At 39.9% G+C, this 16417-nt stretch overlaps 1 protein-coding gene across 3 annotated transcripts in view; it reads right to left on the reverse strand.

The window, feature by feature from the left end:
- The window catches only part of MINDY4 (MINDY lysine 48 deubiquitinase 4), a 65837-nt gene that overhangs the window by 17300 nt on the left and 32120 nt on the right, over positions 1-16417 (reverse strand). For all 3 annotated transcript variants that reach the window (XM_015618457.3, XM_015618458.3, XM_015618456.3), the window contains 2 exons: positions 3678-3741; positions 1480-1641 (listed from right to left, as the gene is read on the reverse strand). In XM_015618457.3, coding sequence (XP_015473943.1) covers positions 1480-1641; positions 3678-3741 — 226 coding nt within the window. The remainder of the gene's footprint in view (positions 1-1479; positions 1642-3677; positions 3742-16417) is intronic.

Raw genomic sequence — 16417 nt, forward strand, 5'->3', positions numbered from 1 at the left:
ACCAGCCTCAGAGCCACACTGGAATTGGATGCTGAGAGGAATAAAAGAGTCACTTTGAGAGACAAATTCTATTCCCAGTTCCACCTCTACAAACTGCCACTGACATTTCTTTCTCCTGAACTGCTCTAAATTTTATAGCAGGAAGCAGAATCTGGCCCCTCATGCTGAAGCCACAGTGGAGACTCCCCAGTTTTGGGCCAAAATCCACCAAAATCTGACTTTTGTCCCAGTCCTAAGCAGACATCGCCTCTGAACTGAAATGCAGAGAACACCCAGATGTTCTTAATAAAAACCAGGACAATTTGCAGCAGATGCCCAACTAGTGTAGACTCTTGAAAAAAAAAAAGGAAACTACGTCTACTGGAGTTTCTGTAACTGATTAAGTCACTGGCTTGGAAAAACAGATCCCTGCCCATGAGTCCAGCTCCCATCCAAGAGCCCAGCAGTAGAAACAGATCCCCTCTACCATATAATTTGCAGAATAAGTGGAAAATGGTGTCTGAATCTCTGGGTAACTTATTTTATTTTTAGAGGGCAGGTGGGTAAGAAATAGCTCTTACCTGCCCTGACCTCATTTACCATTTTGCTGCTCCCGAGTCATTTTCCTCACTGGAGAATGGAAAAAATGCTGGAGTGGTGCTTAACCATTTTCTTGAGGGTTTAAATGTCACATTGTTTATAGAAAAGAGAAAGAAGCGTGAACTAGACACAGAAGCTGATTTATTTTTAGTCCACTCTATTCTGAATTAATCTGATTTGGATACACTGATAAGTTGTCTTGACTGAATTCAAGCCTTCTGTAATCCTGTGAATAATGTAAATGATTGTGTTCATTAAAAATAACAAAACCTGTAATTTGCCAGTAGCAGGAGAATGTATCTGACTTTAGAAGGGAAGGAGCTAAAACCAAGCTTTGCTTTCAAAGTTTTATAAATGTGTCACACATTTTTATCAGATCAGCACAAACAAATCCTTAGGTAATCACTTTCAAACTTTTATAGAGGTGCTGCTGCTGCAAATGCAGGTGGGACTGCTACAAATATCTAACAAAAGCAAGAGAATTTCAAATAATAATCCTGCATCAAACACGAGATTGGCTGTTTAGGACAGAACATGTCTTCAGGGAAGATGTCCTTCCTGCCATCCTCCATCTCTTGATGGAGAGCTACTGAAATCCTTACACAGGTTTTTCCTGAGGTAAATTAATCCCTGTCACTCCTTTAAAAGTTTTAATCTATCTTTTGATTTTCATGATGCCTACAATTAAAATATGACTATCAAAAGCAATTAAAGGGAACAATCCCACTGCATGTACAGCTATTTTAATTGCCTGTAATTTTTTTTTACTGGTAACAGAACCACCATTACGGCACAGAAAAGATAAACTGAACCAAGCAACTTTGCTGCTTTACTTACTCCAAGCTGATTTTAGAAGTAATTGCTTTCTTTTTAATTAAAGCAGGAGAATGGAAATGATACCTGACAGACATCATAGTGCTCAAACAGGGACAGCAAACCAATGTCACTGCGGCTCGTGATGCCTTTCAAAATGGTGATATTGCCATTCCCAGAGTCCAGCTCTATCACGTTGTTGAAAACATTGGACACAGCTTTGCCAGTCAAAAGCAAGTTCACCAATTCCTGTTTGGGACAAAAACAAAACAGAAATCAAAGAGTAGTTAATCAGCACAAGACTGATTGAGGATTGATGAAGTCACACACGTACGTGACCCCTAATTTACACAGTGGGCTTAGGTTTATGGTTAGGATTAAAATTGCTTATATAAAGATTCTAGATATTTTGGTCAAAGTCTCCCAAAGTACAATGAGGAAATTATAACATCCTGTGTTGGAAGGGACCCACAAGGGTCATCAAGTCCAGCTCCTGGCCCTGCACAGACACCCCAACAACCCCACCCTGTGCCTGAGAGCGTTGTCTAAATCCTCCTGGAGCTCTGATCCTTGGGGCTGTGACCATGCCCTGGGGGGAAAAAACCTTTTCCATCTGTGGGTTGGACTTTTTGTCCAAAAGGATGCTGTGAGAGACACTACTGAAAGCTTTGCTGAAGTCCAAATATTGGAGGAGTTTTCAATTTTCATCCTTCTGGAGGCAAACTGCTGATGATTTATTTCCTTTCACATCCAACTCTCAAACATCTCATTTAAGTGTTGATTTTTGTTTTTTTTTTAATGAAAGCTTCTTCTTTAAAATGAAAAGTACAGCATGAATGATATAAACTCAAAGCCTGTACAGTACTACGTGACATTCCTGTATGTGCTTAGTGATGTATTTTGTATGTTGGACAAAATTTGTTAAATTATGATTCTTTCCCATTGATTATTTCTGGCTGAAGCCTCCTTCAGTAAGACATTTACCCATATGGGCCCAGATCACTAAGATACTGATATTTCCTAGAGGTGATTGCTGATTATTTCCTCTCCAGATGAAACAGGGGTGTGTCAGAGGCTGAACAGCTGCGAGAGGATGGGTGGCATTTGCACATGTGAGTGTGCCTGAAGTTCAGGAACAGAGATTTGGGGTATTTTCTTTAGCTAACATCCCACCAGGGGTGCATGAAAGCAGAGCTAACAGCAGGCTGTGCTGCAGCAGTGAACCAGCTCACTATTAATAAATAACATATGGCTAGAAACAGGAGGGGAAATGACAAAGAGAGAGTTTCCAGAAAAAATACTGCAAACCACCATGCCCAAAGACATGAGTAACTCTGGTATGGCCAGTTTGGAACTGGTTTTAAGAATACTGCACACAATCACAGCTCTGTGTTTCTCCTGAAGGATTCCCCAGAATTTATAGGCTTTTACTGATATTTTTAGCACTTCTGATTCACAATCACTGATATTCTACCACCTTCTTGAGGAACTGTGTGGTCACAGTACAAAAGTCCTCTGGCAACAAGAGGAGAACATGAAGCCTGTTTTCTGCAGCCAAGGGCAATAGACAGGATCCTGGAATCACTGAGGAGCTCCAGGATCAGCCATGGAACCTCAGGCACCTTTCTGAGAGGGCAGGGAGGGGACACAGAGATATCTCAGCACAGAAATCAGCCAAGGAGCCCCAGAGAGGCAGATGAGAGGAGTGTGAGGACATGGACACAGGGCACAGGCAGGAACAGGCCAGACAAACAGCCTGAACCACTGAAAGCAGAGACAAGGATGTGCCAAAACACGAGGGAAAATAATAAAGGATGAAGGTGCTTGATGTAATGGGGATAAGGGAAAAACCAAAGGAATGTGGTGGAGATTTTATAGCAGCTTTCCCATACCTCAGGGGGCTGCTGAGAGCTGGAGAGGGACTTTCCACAAGGGCATGGAGTGATGGGACAAGAGGGAATGACCTGCAGCTGAAGGAGTGGAGGTTTAGCTGATGTTTGGAAGGAATTCTTTCCTGTGAGGGTGGTGAGGCCCTGGCACAGGCTGCCCTGAGAGGATGTGGATATCCCATCCCTGGAGACGTTCAAGAACAGGCTGGATGGGGCTTGCAGCAAGCTGGGAGAGTGAAGGCTGGAAGGGCTGGAACAAGAAGAACTTTAAGGTCCCTTCCAACCCAAACCATTCTGTGATTCCATGACTCTGTGACTTAAGAAATGCCATCTCTTTCCCGAGGTGAGTCCAGAGCAGAGGCACAGGACATGCCCAGAACTGGACCTTTAACTCACCTGAGTGCAGTAGCCGTGGCTGCCGATCAGGCGGTTTGTGAGCACATCGAAGTCATTGCGCACCCTGGAAACACAGATTTTAAACCAATTACATTTAAATACAATTGCTTATTTTCATTAGGCCTAACATCTCCAAATCTTACTGAAAAAAAAACCAAAAAAAACCTGTTCCCATCCATAAATATAGCCCTGCATTTTCTGAGTCCTTTCAAGGTGATTTTTTACATGGCAAAAAAACAAATAAAAATTAATAACTCAACCTGTGGGAAGCAGAAGTTTGGTAGAGCTATGCTTGAAGGAAACAGCTGTAGAGGAGAAAAGAAGTCATTGTCACCACTAGTTAGAACTTTAGAAATTAGAATTACTGCACTATTTGTGTGATAGAATGACAGAATGGGTGAGGTTGGAAGGGACCTCTGGAGGTCCCTTTGTCCACCCCACATCTGGTACCTAAAGCCAGGTCCACATCTGGATGGTTTCTGACTCTCTCTAAGGAGACAAGACTCCCCAAAATACCTGGGCAACACATTCCAGTACTCAGATAAGATCTGCTCTCTGCTTTTCCTATCATAAATACTTGTATTATATCCATACAATCTATACACTACACTGTCCATGAAAAGAAAAAGGGTAAAAAACAAACAAACAAAAAAAATCCCCTAGGTGTACACATTTATCATGGTGCTGTGTGGCCCCAATTTACACACTGTGACACCAAAGGGAAAAGTCTGTGAAGTTGCATTGCCCATAATTATGGAATAATGTGTCCTCAAACTAAGCTCACTCTCTCCTAACTCCTGGAATTACTGAATTAGTGATTGGTTGATGGCCTAAACCATAAAGGTTGTAACTGTGATCGTTTTTTATCCTGCAGATATAATGGAATGGCAAACATTATTTTATACATGAATAAAAGTTTAATCTAGGCTGGAGGAAAAGCAGTGCACTGTGTTCTGGGAGAGCCGTGGCAATAAAACCCAGTGATTAATCCTATGGGTCATAAAAAAGCTGTTTTCCTTCAGTATAAAATACACTGATCTCAATTGTTTTGACTCTGTCTTTATTTTGATATTGCTACTGAGGTAGAGAGAATGCCTAAATAATGATCAATTAAAACTTATTTATTCTACACACATCCAGGCTCCTCATTCTTATTTGAATTGGCAAATCTATGCGTACAAATATCCATGTTTCTTCACAACTGGCACAATTAATTTTGTTTTAAAATGGCAATATTTTGTTTCTGACAAAGTAGGAGTTGAATTGATGTGGCCAGGGTAAAGCTAGCTGGAAATTTCCCCTTAACATTGCTACACATGCTCCATTAAAAATTTACTTATTAAGTAAAAAACTAGGACATTTCCTGTCTTCATCCCAAACTTTAGATAAGTATTTTTCCATAGGTTTTCTTTGAATGCCAAAATCAGAATGTAACATGTAATTTAGGGGTTTATAGCCCTAAAAATATTTAAAATAATTCAAAATAAGTCATAGTCGTGGAATCACAATTCCCGAACTTCAGATAATTATTTTCTCATAGGATTTCTCTGGAAGCCAAAATCAGAATGCAACATACAATTTTGAGGTTTACAGCCCTAAAAATATTTAAAATAATTCAAAATAAGTCATAGTCGTGGAATCACAATCCCCAGACTTTCAATAATTATTTTCTCATAGGATTTCTTTGGATGCAACATATAATTTTGAGGTTTACAGCCCTAAAAGTATTTTAAATAATTAAGAAAAAAGTCATAGTCGTGGAACCACGATTCCCATTTTGAAAAGTGCGTTTTACCCCGTTTGCAAAAACACATTTCACCCCTTTTGAAAACACTTATTTTAAAGACAATTTACAAGTCCGTGTCAGACATAACAAAGTGCCACTGACGTCTCTTGCCCGTGTGAAATCAAAGGGAAGGCCGGGGAAAGTGTGCCCGTGACACGGAAAACTCCCTCGTGCACCACTGCAAGGCATGGATGGGATGATAAAAATCTTTGGATTTTGGCCATTTTTCAGTTTTAGCAACGGTCTCATCTCGCCAGCGCCGCGGGCAGAATGTCCAACATGCGTCAGTCGGGGACGAGGGGACATACGCCACACACAATGGCAGGAAGCTCTAATTCCATCTGAAGGCACAAACAATCTGGGAGTCTGGAGGTGGATCTGGGCTCCTCCAGAAGAAGGACAACATCTGCCTTTGCAATCAGCCCTGCTGCTGAGGAAACCGACCTCAGGCGCGCGGCCGCGGGGTTTACACCTCGCTCCTTACGCCTCACCTCGCTCAGTGCGTTTGGGGCTCTTAATCCTCCCTGCCAAAGCCTCTCTGCAGGTGTGTTTGGTGTGTTTGAGGTGCAAGTGCATTTTGTGAACTGTAAAAACATCAAATAGTGACAATTCTGTGGTTGTTTTCTGCCAGGGTGTGGAGACACCCATTGGTGATGGGGAAATTGGAAGCGTTTGTTCGTTCTGCTGTCCTGGCTGTCTGATGTCAATGCAGACATAAAATCTATAAATCACTAGCACTAATAGACTGCCCCAGCATGGAAATTTCAATTTATAATTTTAAAATCACTTAATAACAGAAAAAAACCCACATTAATTAGAAGCCAGGGGTCTTTTAAGTGTCCCAGTGATCAAAAGACAACAATTTAAAGCTTGACTCTGTGAATTTCTTTTTAATTTACAGCCCAATGCTCCATGTGCTGCTGTAACATCAGAGATCGGTAAACAGACACTAAAAAGCAAGTGTTCATGATAAATATTCCTTTCTTGTGCTTTACTATCACTATTTTCCCGTGTTGTGAGAGTCCATAATCCCAGCTGGAGAGTGGGGTAGGAGAATGTTGGCTGCCAGAGCAGAACAGTGGCGTTTGCCCCTCCTGCTAATATTAAAAAGTCAGGTTAAAAAAAACCAAACAAATTATTCAGGCAGAAAGGAAGACACTGATTTTTAAAATCTCCTGAATAAAGATTTTAAATCAAGCATCTGCCCCATGTGCAGTTTTCAGCAGAAATCACTCCCTGTGCTGATACAAATCAAAAAGTTGACAACGAGACTTTGCTAAATTTCAGGTCACCTGTAAGATCTCCCAGCTTGATTTTTAGTTTTAATTGCAATGTGTGTGATGTGCTTTACACCTGCATGAAAACAGCGAAGACAGAGTTTGGATTTTAAAATATTTACAGAATGTGGATGTGTTTTTATATGCTCACAGAACTTAAATAACATGGCAAAACTCAGCTCTACATGGTTTATTGTCTTTGTACTGTTCTTTTAAAAAATATTTCTATTAAAACCCTTTTTCCCCCCCAAAAAAGAGCAATTGTGAGCCCTTATCCTGAGGCTTAACTGTCCTTTCAGCCCTCATGCAAGCAAATATTTTATCCTGACATTATTATCACAGAAAACGAGCATCATTATGTGGTGAAACCAAAAGATGTGAAAGGTGGCTTCAGAGTAAAAACTTAATTTATAGGAGCTGGAGAAATCTCCTCATGACAGAAATCACCAAAATACAGCTGGTGTGAATCATAACTTTATTTTCTTGGGATTTAATGCTGCTGGGTTTAAGGCAGGGATGTCTGAAAGTCCTTCCAAAAAATATCTTTATGTATTATAAATTCATTTTCTCTCCATGCTCCTCTTGGTGAATCTGTGTTTATCTTCAGCCTGGTTGTAATTGTTTGTTTCAAGTTATAAATAATGTTTTTATAAAGGAAATTAAGTACTGAAGGTGGACAGATGCTCTGAGCCAAACCTTTGACTGCTCTGAATTGTCACAGCCATGCTGACACAATTTGCTGACTTCCAGACAGTTATTAAGAGATCTGCCTAGAAACCAATCCATTCTGGGATATAAAATAACAAAAAAATAATAAAAAAAATAAATCTAAAAGCTTAAGACAGATGAACAAAACCATTGTTTGATAGAACAAACTCCAATGTCATTATAAACCTTAGCACTGATGGTGATTTGATACAATACACTTCAGTGACCTGTATGGACTAAATAAAACTTTAAAAGTGTATAAATACAGATTTGAAATATTTTGAGCACTGGAATCTCCAGTATAACGTAACCTGCAATGAGATGAACTTTTCCTTAGCAAAAATTAAGTGAAATAAATGTTTTTCAAATGCTTCACATACATTTACTCTCAATTTACTTCTGGGGAAATTCTTGACAAGTCTTCAATGGAGAATAATTAAATATTGAATGCAAAAGTCCAATACAAACTGTAATAGTAGGAATAATCCCAGACAATCACAATGTGAGTCAGTTCATGCCATTTGGCTTGATAACAGAAGAAAATAAAATAATAGAAAAGAAAAAATAGTGCATTTGGGTAAGTGCTGGCTGGTTTAGAGTCCTTAACTCTGAGGCAAAGCTGCCACAGAAAATTGGTGACCTCAATTTGTTCATGGCAACAGACAGTCACATTAACAAACACACAATTACAAGTCTACTCCCAAAATAGATTTGGGGCTGGGAGGGAGAAAAAACTCATCCTCAGGAATGAGGATTTCAAATAATTACAATGGGGATGTGGAAAATGACAGGATGGGTGACTGCCTTATTGTGTAAATAGTGTTCCAGAATATTTCTCTTTTTTTTTAATACTGGAACACGGCAAAGATATCAGATGAATGTTCAAAGAAGAGAAGTGCCCCTCTTAAAAAAAAAATAAATTAAATATTGTTTGGGATTCAGACCAGGGGAAGCAAGGAAGTGGCTTCATTCTTTATTTATCACTTTTGCCACATACCTGCTAATTTCACAAAGTTCTTTAAATGGTCTGGGCACTCATGCAGGTTAATTCATCAGCTCTGCTGCTCCAGGGTGCTGACAAACAATGGGAAGTATTTATATTTCACAGGGATTGATCTGATGGGAAAAATGATTCATCTATTGGCATATTCAACCCACTATTTAATTTTTTTAAACAAATTATCATTATGACTGAATGCAATGTCCTCCTGAGTGCAACAGAACAAGCAAAGATATTAAATCTGTATTTAACTCACCACATTGACCCTTCAGCAAACAGATGAATAATCTGAATGTATGAAAGTAATTTGGCCAAAATCTGACAATTTATTTGTTACTGCTACATTTGGTAGTAGAATCACACTTATCCTTCCACACCTCTGCAATCTTTTAATCAATATACTTTATTTCCCTAAAATCAAAAGAATTAAGTTCTGAAATGCTTTGATTTGCTACACAAAAGGGGAAAAAAATGAGATTGGAAAGATGAAAAAGCTGATCAATCACTTCAGGGCAGGATTCATAATCTTTTTATATCTAAAGATGAACACATAAGCAGGCAATCACTCTGGAATTCGAAGTTTGTATACATGGAGAGAAACTGGATCATCCTGAAGGCAATTTAGGTGACCTTGCTTAGGTGATTTGCAGAGCAGAGGAAGAAACCTCAGGGAAATTCCTTTTCTCCATGTGATGAACACACAGTAAAAGGAGCCTGCCACAACCTGACCATGGCCATCAAATTGCTAAATTTGGAGGGAGAAATCACAAACATTCTGGCACTGAAGACAGACTGAGTCTATTTTTTATTTTTTAGATTAAAAGCTGAGAAGTGAGAAATAAGGTTGATACAGAAATAAAGACACCCTGTAGCCATTCTTTGAAGAAGACTCCTCAATTGGACAAAGCAATTAAAAGTTCAATTTCTTCAAGTTAATTTACTTCAGATTTTAGCTCAACAGAATCTGAGCATTTAGATATGGCAGGAACAGACGAATTTCAGTTAAAAACTTTCCTGTGGGAAAGCAGACCAGGATCATTTCACTACAGCAGGACACAACTGATGGACTCCAAGAGATGTTCAAAAGGAAAGGAGAAGGTTAAGGAATATTTCCTCATTACTTTTCATAACATGAATTCCACCACACTCCTTAGACCTACTGGGCAGTTCAAGGAAAAGAAAGGAAAAACTCTTTCACACAAGATTTCTGCAGTGGGGAGCTCATTGCCACAGGGGCTGTGGAGGCCAAAAGGATTAAAGGGTTTAGAGAAATTTTGTGGAGGACAAGTTTCATCAAGGGCTAATAAAATCAGTGACCTGGACACATCTGCCAGCCTGAAAAATCCTGGAATTACTGCTGGAAACAGGGAGAATATTCCACCAGAATGATTCTTCACTGCATTTTTCAGTTTCCTATCTTTTCCCTACCAAACCCAGGCTAACAGGCCTGCAGAACCTTGATGCTACAGGGGCAGTTAAACCCACACAGAATATTCCATGTTTATATCAGCCCTGGTGTGGATTACAGACACAGCCCACGCTGGGATAAAGCAGAATTGTGGAGAGGGAGAAGAGAGGATGATGGTCTCTGCATCTGTTACTCTCTTCCACAGAAATCCACATTTCTCAGCTGTTTTCTTGGCTTTCCATACTTTTCTTTACAGCTCAGGAATCTGGTCACCCTTTGATGAGGTTTCCTGACTCAACAGGCTGTTTACTGATACACTTTCACTCTGTACTACCACTGATCTTTAATTTAAATAACTTTCCCTGCCTTGTTTAGTTACAACCACCAGCATCTCAGTTTTTTAGAAAATAGTTATGTCCCACCTCAAAATTTGCTTTTTTTAAGGCCAGAAAACATAAAATCTTTTGCACTTCTAGAATTCTTCTCTGATAACAGAGATTCCTTCTTCCCCTGGTCTGTGCTTTTCCTACACTTCTCCCAGCTTTAATGTGTGACCCCAGCCTGCCATGGTGTTTCTCTAAGGACACATCAGTGCCTTGCACAATCCATTAACATTTCTTCACCTCCCAAAACTATTTATGCTGATACACCCTCAGAGCAGATCCAAGGTTATTTTTTAATGCTGGCCCAGAGTCTCTGTGTGCTCTGCTGCTCCTCATCCTGCCATTTACAGCTGATGAACCCCCCAGTACAGTAGTGAGCAGTCTCTGTTTACAAGACCTTGCAGTTTCTGTAGTGAAAATAAATTCCCTTTTTATTGCCCTCATCATCAGGCTGAGCCAACTCTTTTTTACAGCACAATTTTTGTTCTCTGTACTGACAGGGCCTTTCATCTTCTCAGTCATCAGGTCACTTCATCAGCACACCACTCCCTTTGTCCAGAATTATTGTAGGCAATAAAACATTTTTAATCCCAGACTGATGGTGGACAAACTCCATCAGTCACCAGCCCCATGCTAACAACACCTTTCTGAGTCTCTTTCCTAATCACCTTTAGAATTCTTAAAAGATTTGTTATTTTCACATTAGTAAAATGTGACATATCAAATAAAAATCTCTTATTAGGTCTCCATTAGCTAATCTTATTCTATTTTTTTTTTTTTTTAGTTTAACTAACAATTCTCCATTTGCTCCTATAACTGCAAGTTACTCTATATCTAATCTATACTCAGTATCTAAATAAGGCATGACAATAAGGCTTTTAGGATCAGGCCCATTCATAAAGCCTGGCAAAGCAAGAGAAAGCTTCAAAGTGCTGAATAAATTTAGGAATGAGGTGTAGGTACAAAGATGCCTGCTTTATTTTTTCCTTCCCATTGTGTAGTCATCATCACTTTTTCAGGTTAAATTCCACCTCCCACAGATTTGATTCAGTTATTAGGCACAAATTCCAATTAGCCACGCTGACTTTGCACCGTGTTGCTCTCCTTACTGAAAAGCAGAATATTAATTTAGACCTGGAGCATTCTTTACATTATTCCTGATATCAGCCACCTCCACTCTGCACAGAAACCTCACGCCTTTTCCTGATATCTTTGCATTAATGTGATAAGGAAATCACTTGTTGTTTTATTTCCTCAGGTCTGACCTCATCTGAACCACATTTTTTCTCCATTTTCCAACACCAGGACTCAGAACACTGATGACAGAGAAGGTTGTTGCTCACCACCCTTTTTTCATTCCTCTGCACTAATTTAAGAAGTCAGAAAAGTCCCCAGAGAATGAGCTAAAAATCTTCCCTTTCTTCAGCTCCTCAGCTTTGTGATTTATCCTGACCTGTTCCACAAGGAGCTGGATGTGCCAGGGGAGCACTCTGGGTTTATTCTGGGTTTATTATTATATCCTCCTGCTGCACATCCACACCACATTTGCTGCCAGTCTCCAGTCCACTCCTGTCCTGTGAACCCAGCTGGTGACACAGCTGAAATTCCTCAATTTCCCTACCAGGAGGACAAGAGTCACATTCTCAATTATCTGGGCAAACTCCACATTTCCCCCAGTCATTATTTCTGGTATTGTTTCCCAGTTCCCCAGTCCCTCACCTATCAAGATAACAAACAGAACCAGCATAACAACATCTTTGTCTTCTTGATTCTTCCCCTTTTTTTCCTGAGTTGAGTCTCATTTACTCATTTTTCTTTACCACTAACCTTTGTTCCTTGTCCTCCGGTGCAGCAAACGCCCTCAAACCTAATTCAACCTTTTCTTTGTGGTCACATTTCCACTTGGAAATTTCCTTATATTCACATTTTATTTGGCAAATCCTACACATTTGAGTGAGACCCTACTCTCATTTTCTCTGTCCTGTCTTCCAAACCCCCTTTTCCCAGCACCTTTTGTCCCTGGGTCCCTCTCTCAATTAAAAAATGACATTTCACACATCACTATATTCCACTGCTTTGCCCTTTTTGAAAGCACAAAGCTTCAAATCTTGGTCTCACATCCTCCCACAAATATTGCTAAGGCTGTCACTGATTTTTCCTGTATTCTTGCCTTTTCTGGAAGGAAAAAAACACCTAATTCTTTCAAGCAAACTCCCTTTTTTATTATCTTTTAGCAGCTGTAAGCTGCTTAATTATTCTGCTCTTATTGATTGATTAATGTTGCAATCAGCTCTTGCCCAGTGAACACTTTGGTTACAAGGGCCTCTGTCCAATTCCCACAACAGAACTTCAAAGACAGGGAAGATCCTGAAAATTAGGAATTACATGCAACCCATCGAGCAGGAGGCACAGATCACTCACTCCAACAAAAAAGGGCTCAATTCTTCCGTGCCAAGGTCTGGATCCCACCAAAATCTCTCCTATTTGCTCATCCCCCTATTCTTGGTAAATCTAACCTTCCTTCCTCATATTGTAAAATCACAAATGGCTCTTGAGGAGCCCTGAGATTCTCAAATTTGATTTTATTTTTCAGTTGTGTCCAGCTCCTTGTTTTTTAGCCCTGTAACATAATTGGCTGCAGCTTCCCTGTCTTTTTCAAACACCAAAAACTGCAAAAACCACGATGGCATTTATTTATATCACACAACTGCAAGCCCTGGGTGAAAACTGCTCCCAGACACAATTTCCCCTGCTGCTGCTCTCCCAGGCACTCCCAAGTGGAGGGGAAAAGGTTTTCCCAGAAAACTGGCTCACAGAAAAATCTACTTCCATCAAGAGCTGAGAGTGCCCCAAGTGATTGGATCCTTCATGAGAAGCTGGAAGTGGAATTTTACCCCTGGCCCAGCCAAATGGGTATTTCACAGAAAGCTTTTCCTCAGCAACCAAACAGCAGGAGAAAAGGTGAATTTGGAACTCCAAATTAGAGCTTGGCTCTTGGACAGGAAAAGGTGTCAGCAAAGGAAAGTGGATTGAGGGTGGGGGACCCTTTGTTCCACCCACAACTCATGAGCCAGCACAGCATCACTTTCCTTTTCAAAGCCCTGCATGCCTGAAAGAGATTTAAGGTCCAGTAATGTGTCAGAATTTGGGGTTATTTTACAGTAAATGATACAGAAAGGATATAGGATACAGGAAAAAAATGGTTTGATACAGATTACTGCAGTAATGATCATTTCCTGCTGCACTTCTCAATAAAAACTTCTCTGGATGAGTAAGGGAGGAAAGACCTGTTAAAATTACAATAAAAATAACAATAAAATAAGAATAAAAATAAAAATATATAAATAGTTTGCCAATGGACCAGAAGAGGAAGATTCTTGTAGGATTGCTTGCAACCAGACAAGTGATTATAGAAGTAAACCCAAGATAACAAAAAGATATATTTGACTGTGGTAAAGGGCATAATAATGGGCAGCATTTAACATGATTTGATGCTTCTGCATGTTCTCATTTCAGAGATGGATTAGAATGGCAGATTAAGGAGATTTAACTTTCTGCAGTTAGGTAAAATAGTACCACAGGAATGAAGAGTAAGTGCACAGAACAACACAATTTTAATCATTTGATTCCCTCAAGTGAAAAACTGTTTAATAATAAATTTAAGAGAATGAGGTGAATTGGTAATAACCAAGAACAGAGTTACTGGGTGTGAGAAATCCTACACTGATAAGGAGTCATAATGTGATTTATTCAATTTAAGAACAACTGGCTTTTGAAATACACACTGGCTTTTGAAATAAATTAATTAAATAAAGAACTACACAAAGCAACCAGCTCCAAACAACCAAAATTGCCCAACACCAAAATGGGAACAGCACAGATAACTCTGAAACAGGTCTGAACACCCTTTTCTGGAGCAGTAAGGACCACAGAAGTGTAGTTAACAGAGCTGGGGGAGCACAAGGAGGAAGATGTTGACGTGCATTTTCCATGAGCAGCCAACCTTAATGAAGTACACAGCCTCCTCCTGACTTTCAAAATCAGTCTCCTTCTTTATTTTTCCCACAGCCAAAGCCATTGTTTTACTTCTTCTCACAGAAACATGTCAGAGAAAACATGGACAGGACACCCAGTGGCCAATCCTGACTGGAGAGTGACACACGACCTGGTAAAGCATCCCCAGCTCCATAAAAGCCACACAAACAGTGACAGAATTCTGATTTATGTGAGCAGCACACTGAGCCTGGGTTTCAGATCAGGCTCTGTGCAGTGGCTCCAGGTGGGCTGAAAATGGAAATTCACTGTTTTTTCACAAAGGGATTCCACCCCAGGAATTTTCTCGTGTTCCTTGCTCTCCTGGGCTCTCGTAATGAGATTTTTATGCAGCAAGAGATTGCAGCAATTAGGAAAAATGTGGGAATGGGGCTGGTGAGGAGCTGGAATTTAAAGAAAGCTGAAGATCCAGTGAGTGCATCCAAAGGAGCCACATCCCACTCCAGGAATGGCTTTGCATGAGTAAGCACAGTGAGGAAGGGGCCAAGGGCTGGGAGAGGAGGAGGCAGCAGCCAGCAGGGAAAGCTGTGCTGCACTCCCACTGCAGGCTGGAAATTCAGATTGTGGGGAATCACTCAAGCTGCCATTAAAACCAGAATATTCACAGCTTCCCTGCACTCAGCAGGTCTTGCAACCCAAATTTTGAGCTCATTCTCTCTCCCATGAATGGGAAATATCCTGTAGCTCCCATGAGTGTGAAGATCCCAGCACACACCTTGCAGGCTCAGAAAGATTTGTCCCCTGAGCTGCTATAATAAGGGGTTTTTTTAACAATTTTTAGCTGGCTGTTTTAAAACAAAAAATTAAAAAAAACCCAAAAAAACAGGTTACAATTGTTAGGAACCAGCATTCCTTCCTGTACCAGAAGCAACAACGCGTTCTCAGCAACTTCCTCAGGAATTCTCACTCCTCTCTGGCCATTTGTTATCAGCTCAGGCAGTGATGATCATTAGTGCTTGGGGCATGAAAAACTCATTACCCAAAATCTACAAAGCAGTGCAAACTCCTGCATTTCCTGGCATGTGTCCCCCTGAAATAAGAAATACTTAAGATTTGCCAGTGATTTCAGAACAACTGCCCAGCAGACCTGGCTGAAAGCTGGAATTTCCCTTCGCCAGGGAAAATCTGTAACAATGTAAAAATGATGGAGCTGGACCAAAAAAGCAGCAAAAGCAGCAGCAAGGACCAAGGCAGAACACAAAAATGGGGACATGGAGGTAACACCAAGGCCAGGGGGTTTAGGGATGCTGGAGCTTGCACCTTCCATTAATTGATCTAAACTTCCTTGAACCTCTTGATACTCTTGGCATCCTCATCTCCCAGCACTGAAAGTTATTTATGCTGTCAAAAAAATTACAATTGTGCTTGTTTTAACATCAAAATGTGCTTCCCTGAGTGCACCCAAGTTTTTGCACTCGGAGGAATAATGTATTCAACCTGATCATGGGAATTTTTATTACTCCCAAGTTATTCCTTTCTATTAGTGAAGGGAAAAGATTTTTTTTTTTTTCATCTGTGCAAATTAAAGGGAAACTTTGTTCTCATCTTCTACTCTGTTCTGGTACTAATGTGACTTTACTGGCTGGGGAGACAGGAACTACATGCAAGATAAAATATGGAAAATCCTGTATTTAAATGAAGCCATTAATGTGTTTTTATTCTGTTCTCAACTCTCAACACATTTATCTCTTGTCTGTCACAGAAAACTGAATTGATGTGTTCAGGTAATTAAATTTCAAGTGGTAGTGCCAGAATTTCTGTCCTTTTTTTGTAACATCCTATTTAATGCCCATCACTAGGTGAGTACAGTGGAGACTGTTTTTGTCATGTATAATGCTCTGCATTATCAACATTTAATCTCCCATTTTTCACTGACCTGCCATTAAAAAATAGATTTCATTTCATGACTTGATATGTACAGTGTCAAATTTCTTTATGAGCAGGTTATTTAGATTTTCTCACTTTATAGGGGAGATAACAAAGCACTTCAGGGGATGATTTATGTCATTCTAAGATAGACACCCAAAATAAGACAAATACATGATTTGACTATATATCAAAATATGAGCTATAATCATTATTATACATTAATATAATATAATATAATATAATATAATATAATATA

This window comes from Parus major, chromosome 2 (assembly GCF_001522545.3).
Source record: "Parus major isolate Abel chromosome 2, Parus_major1.1, whole genome shotgun sequence".
NCBI classification, from domain to species: Eukaryota; Metazoa; Chordata; class Aves; order Passeriformes; family Paridae; genus Parus; species Parus major.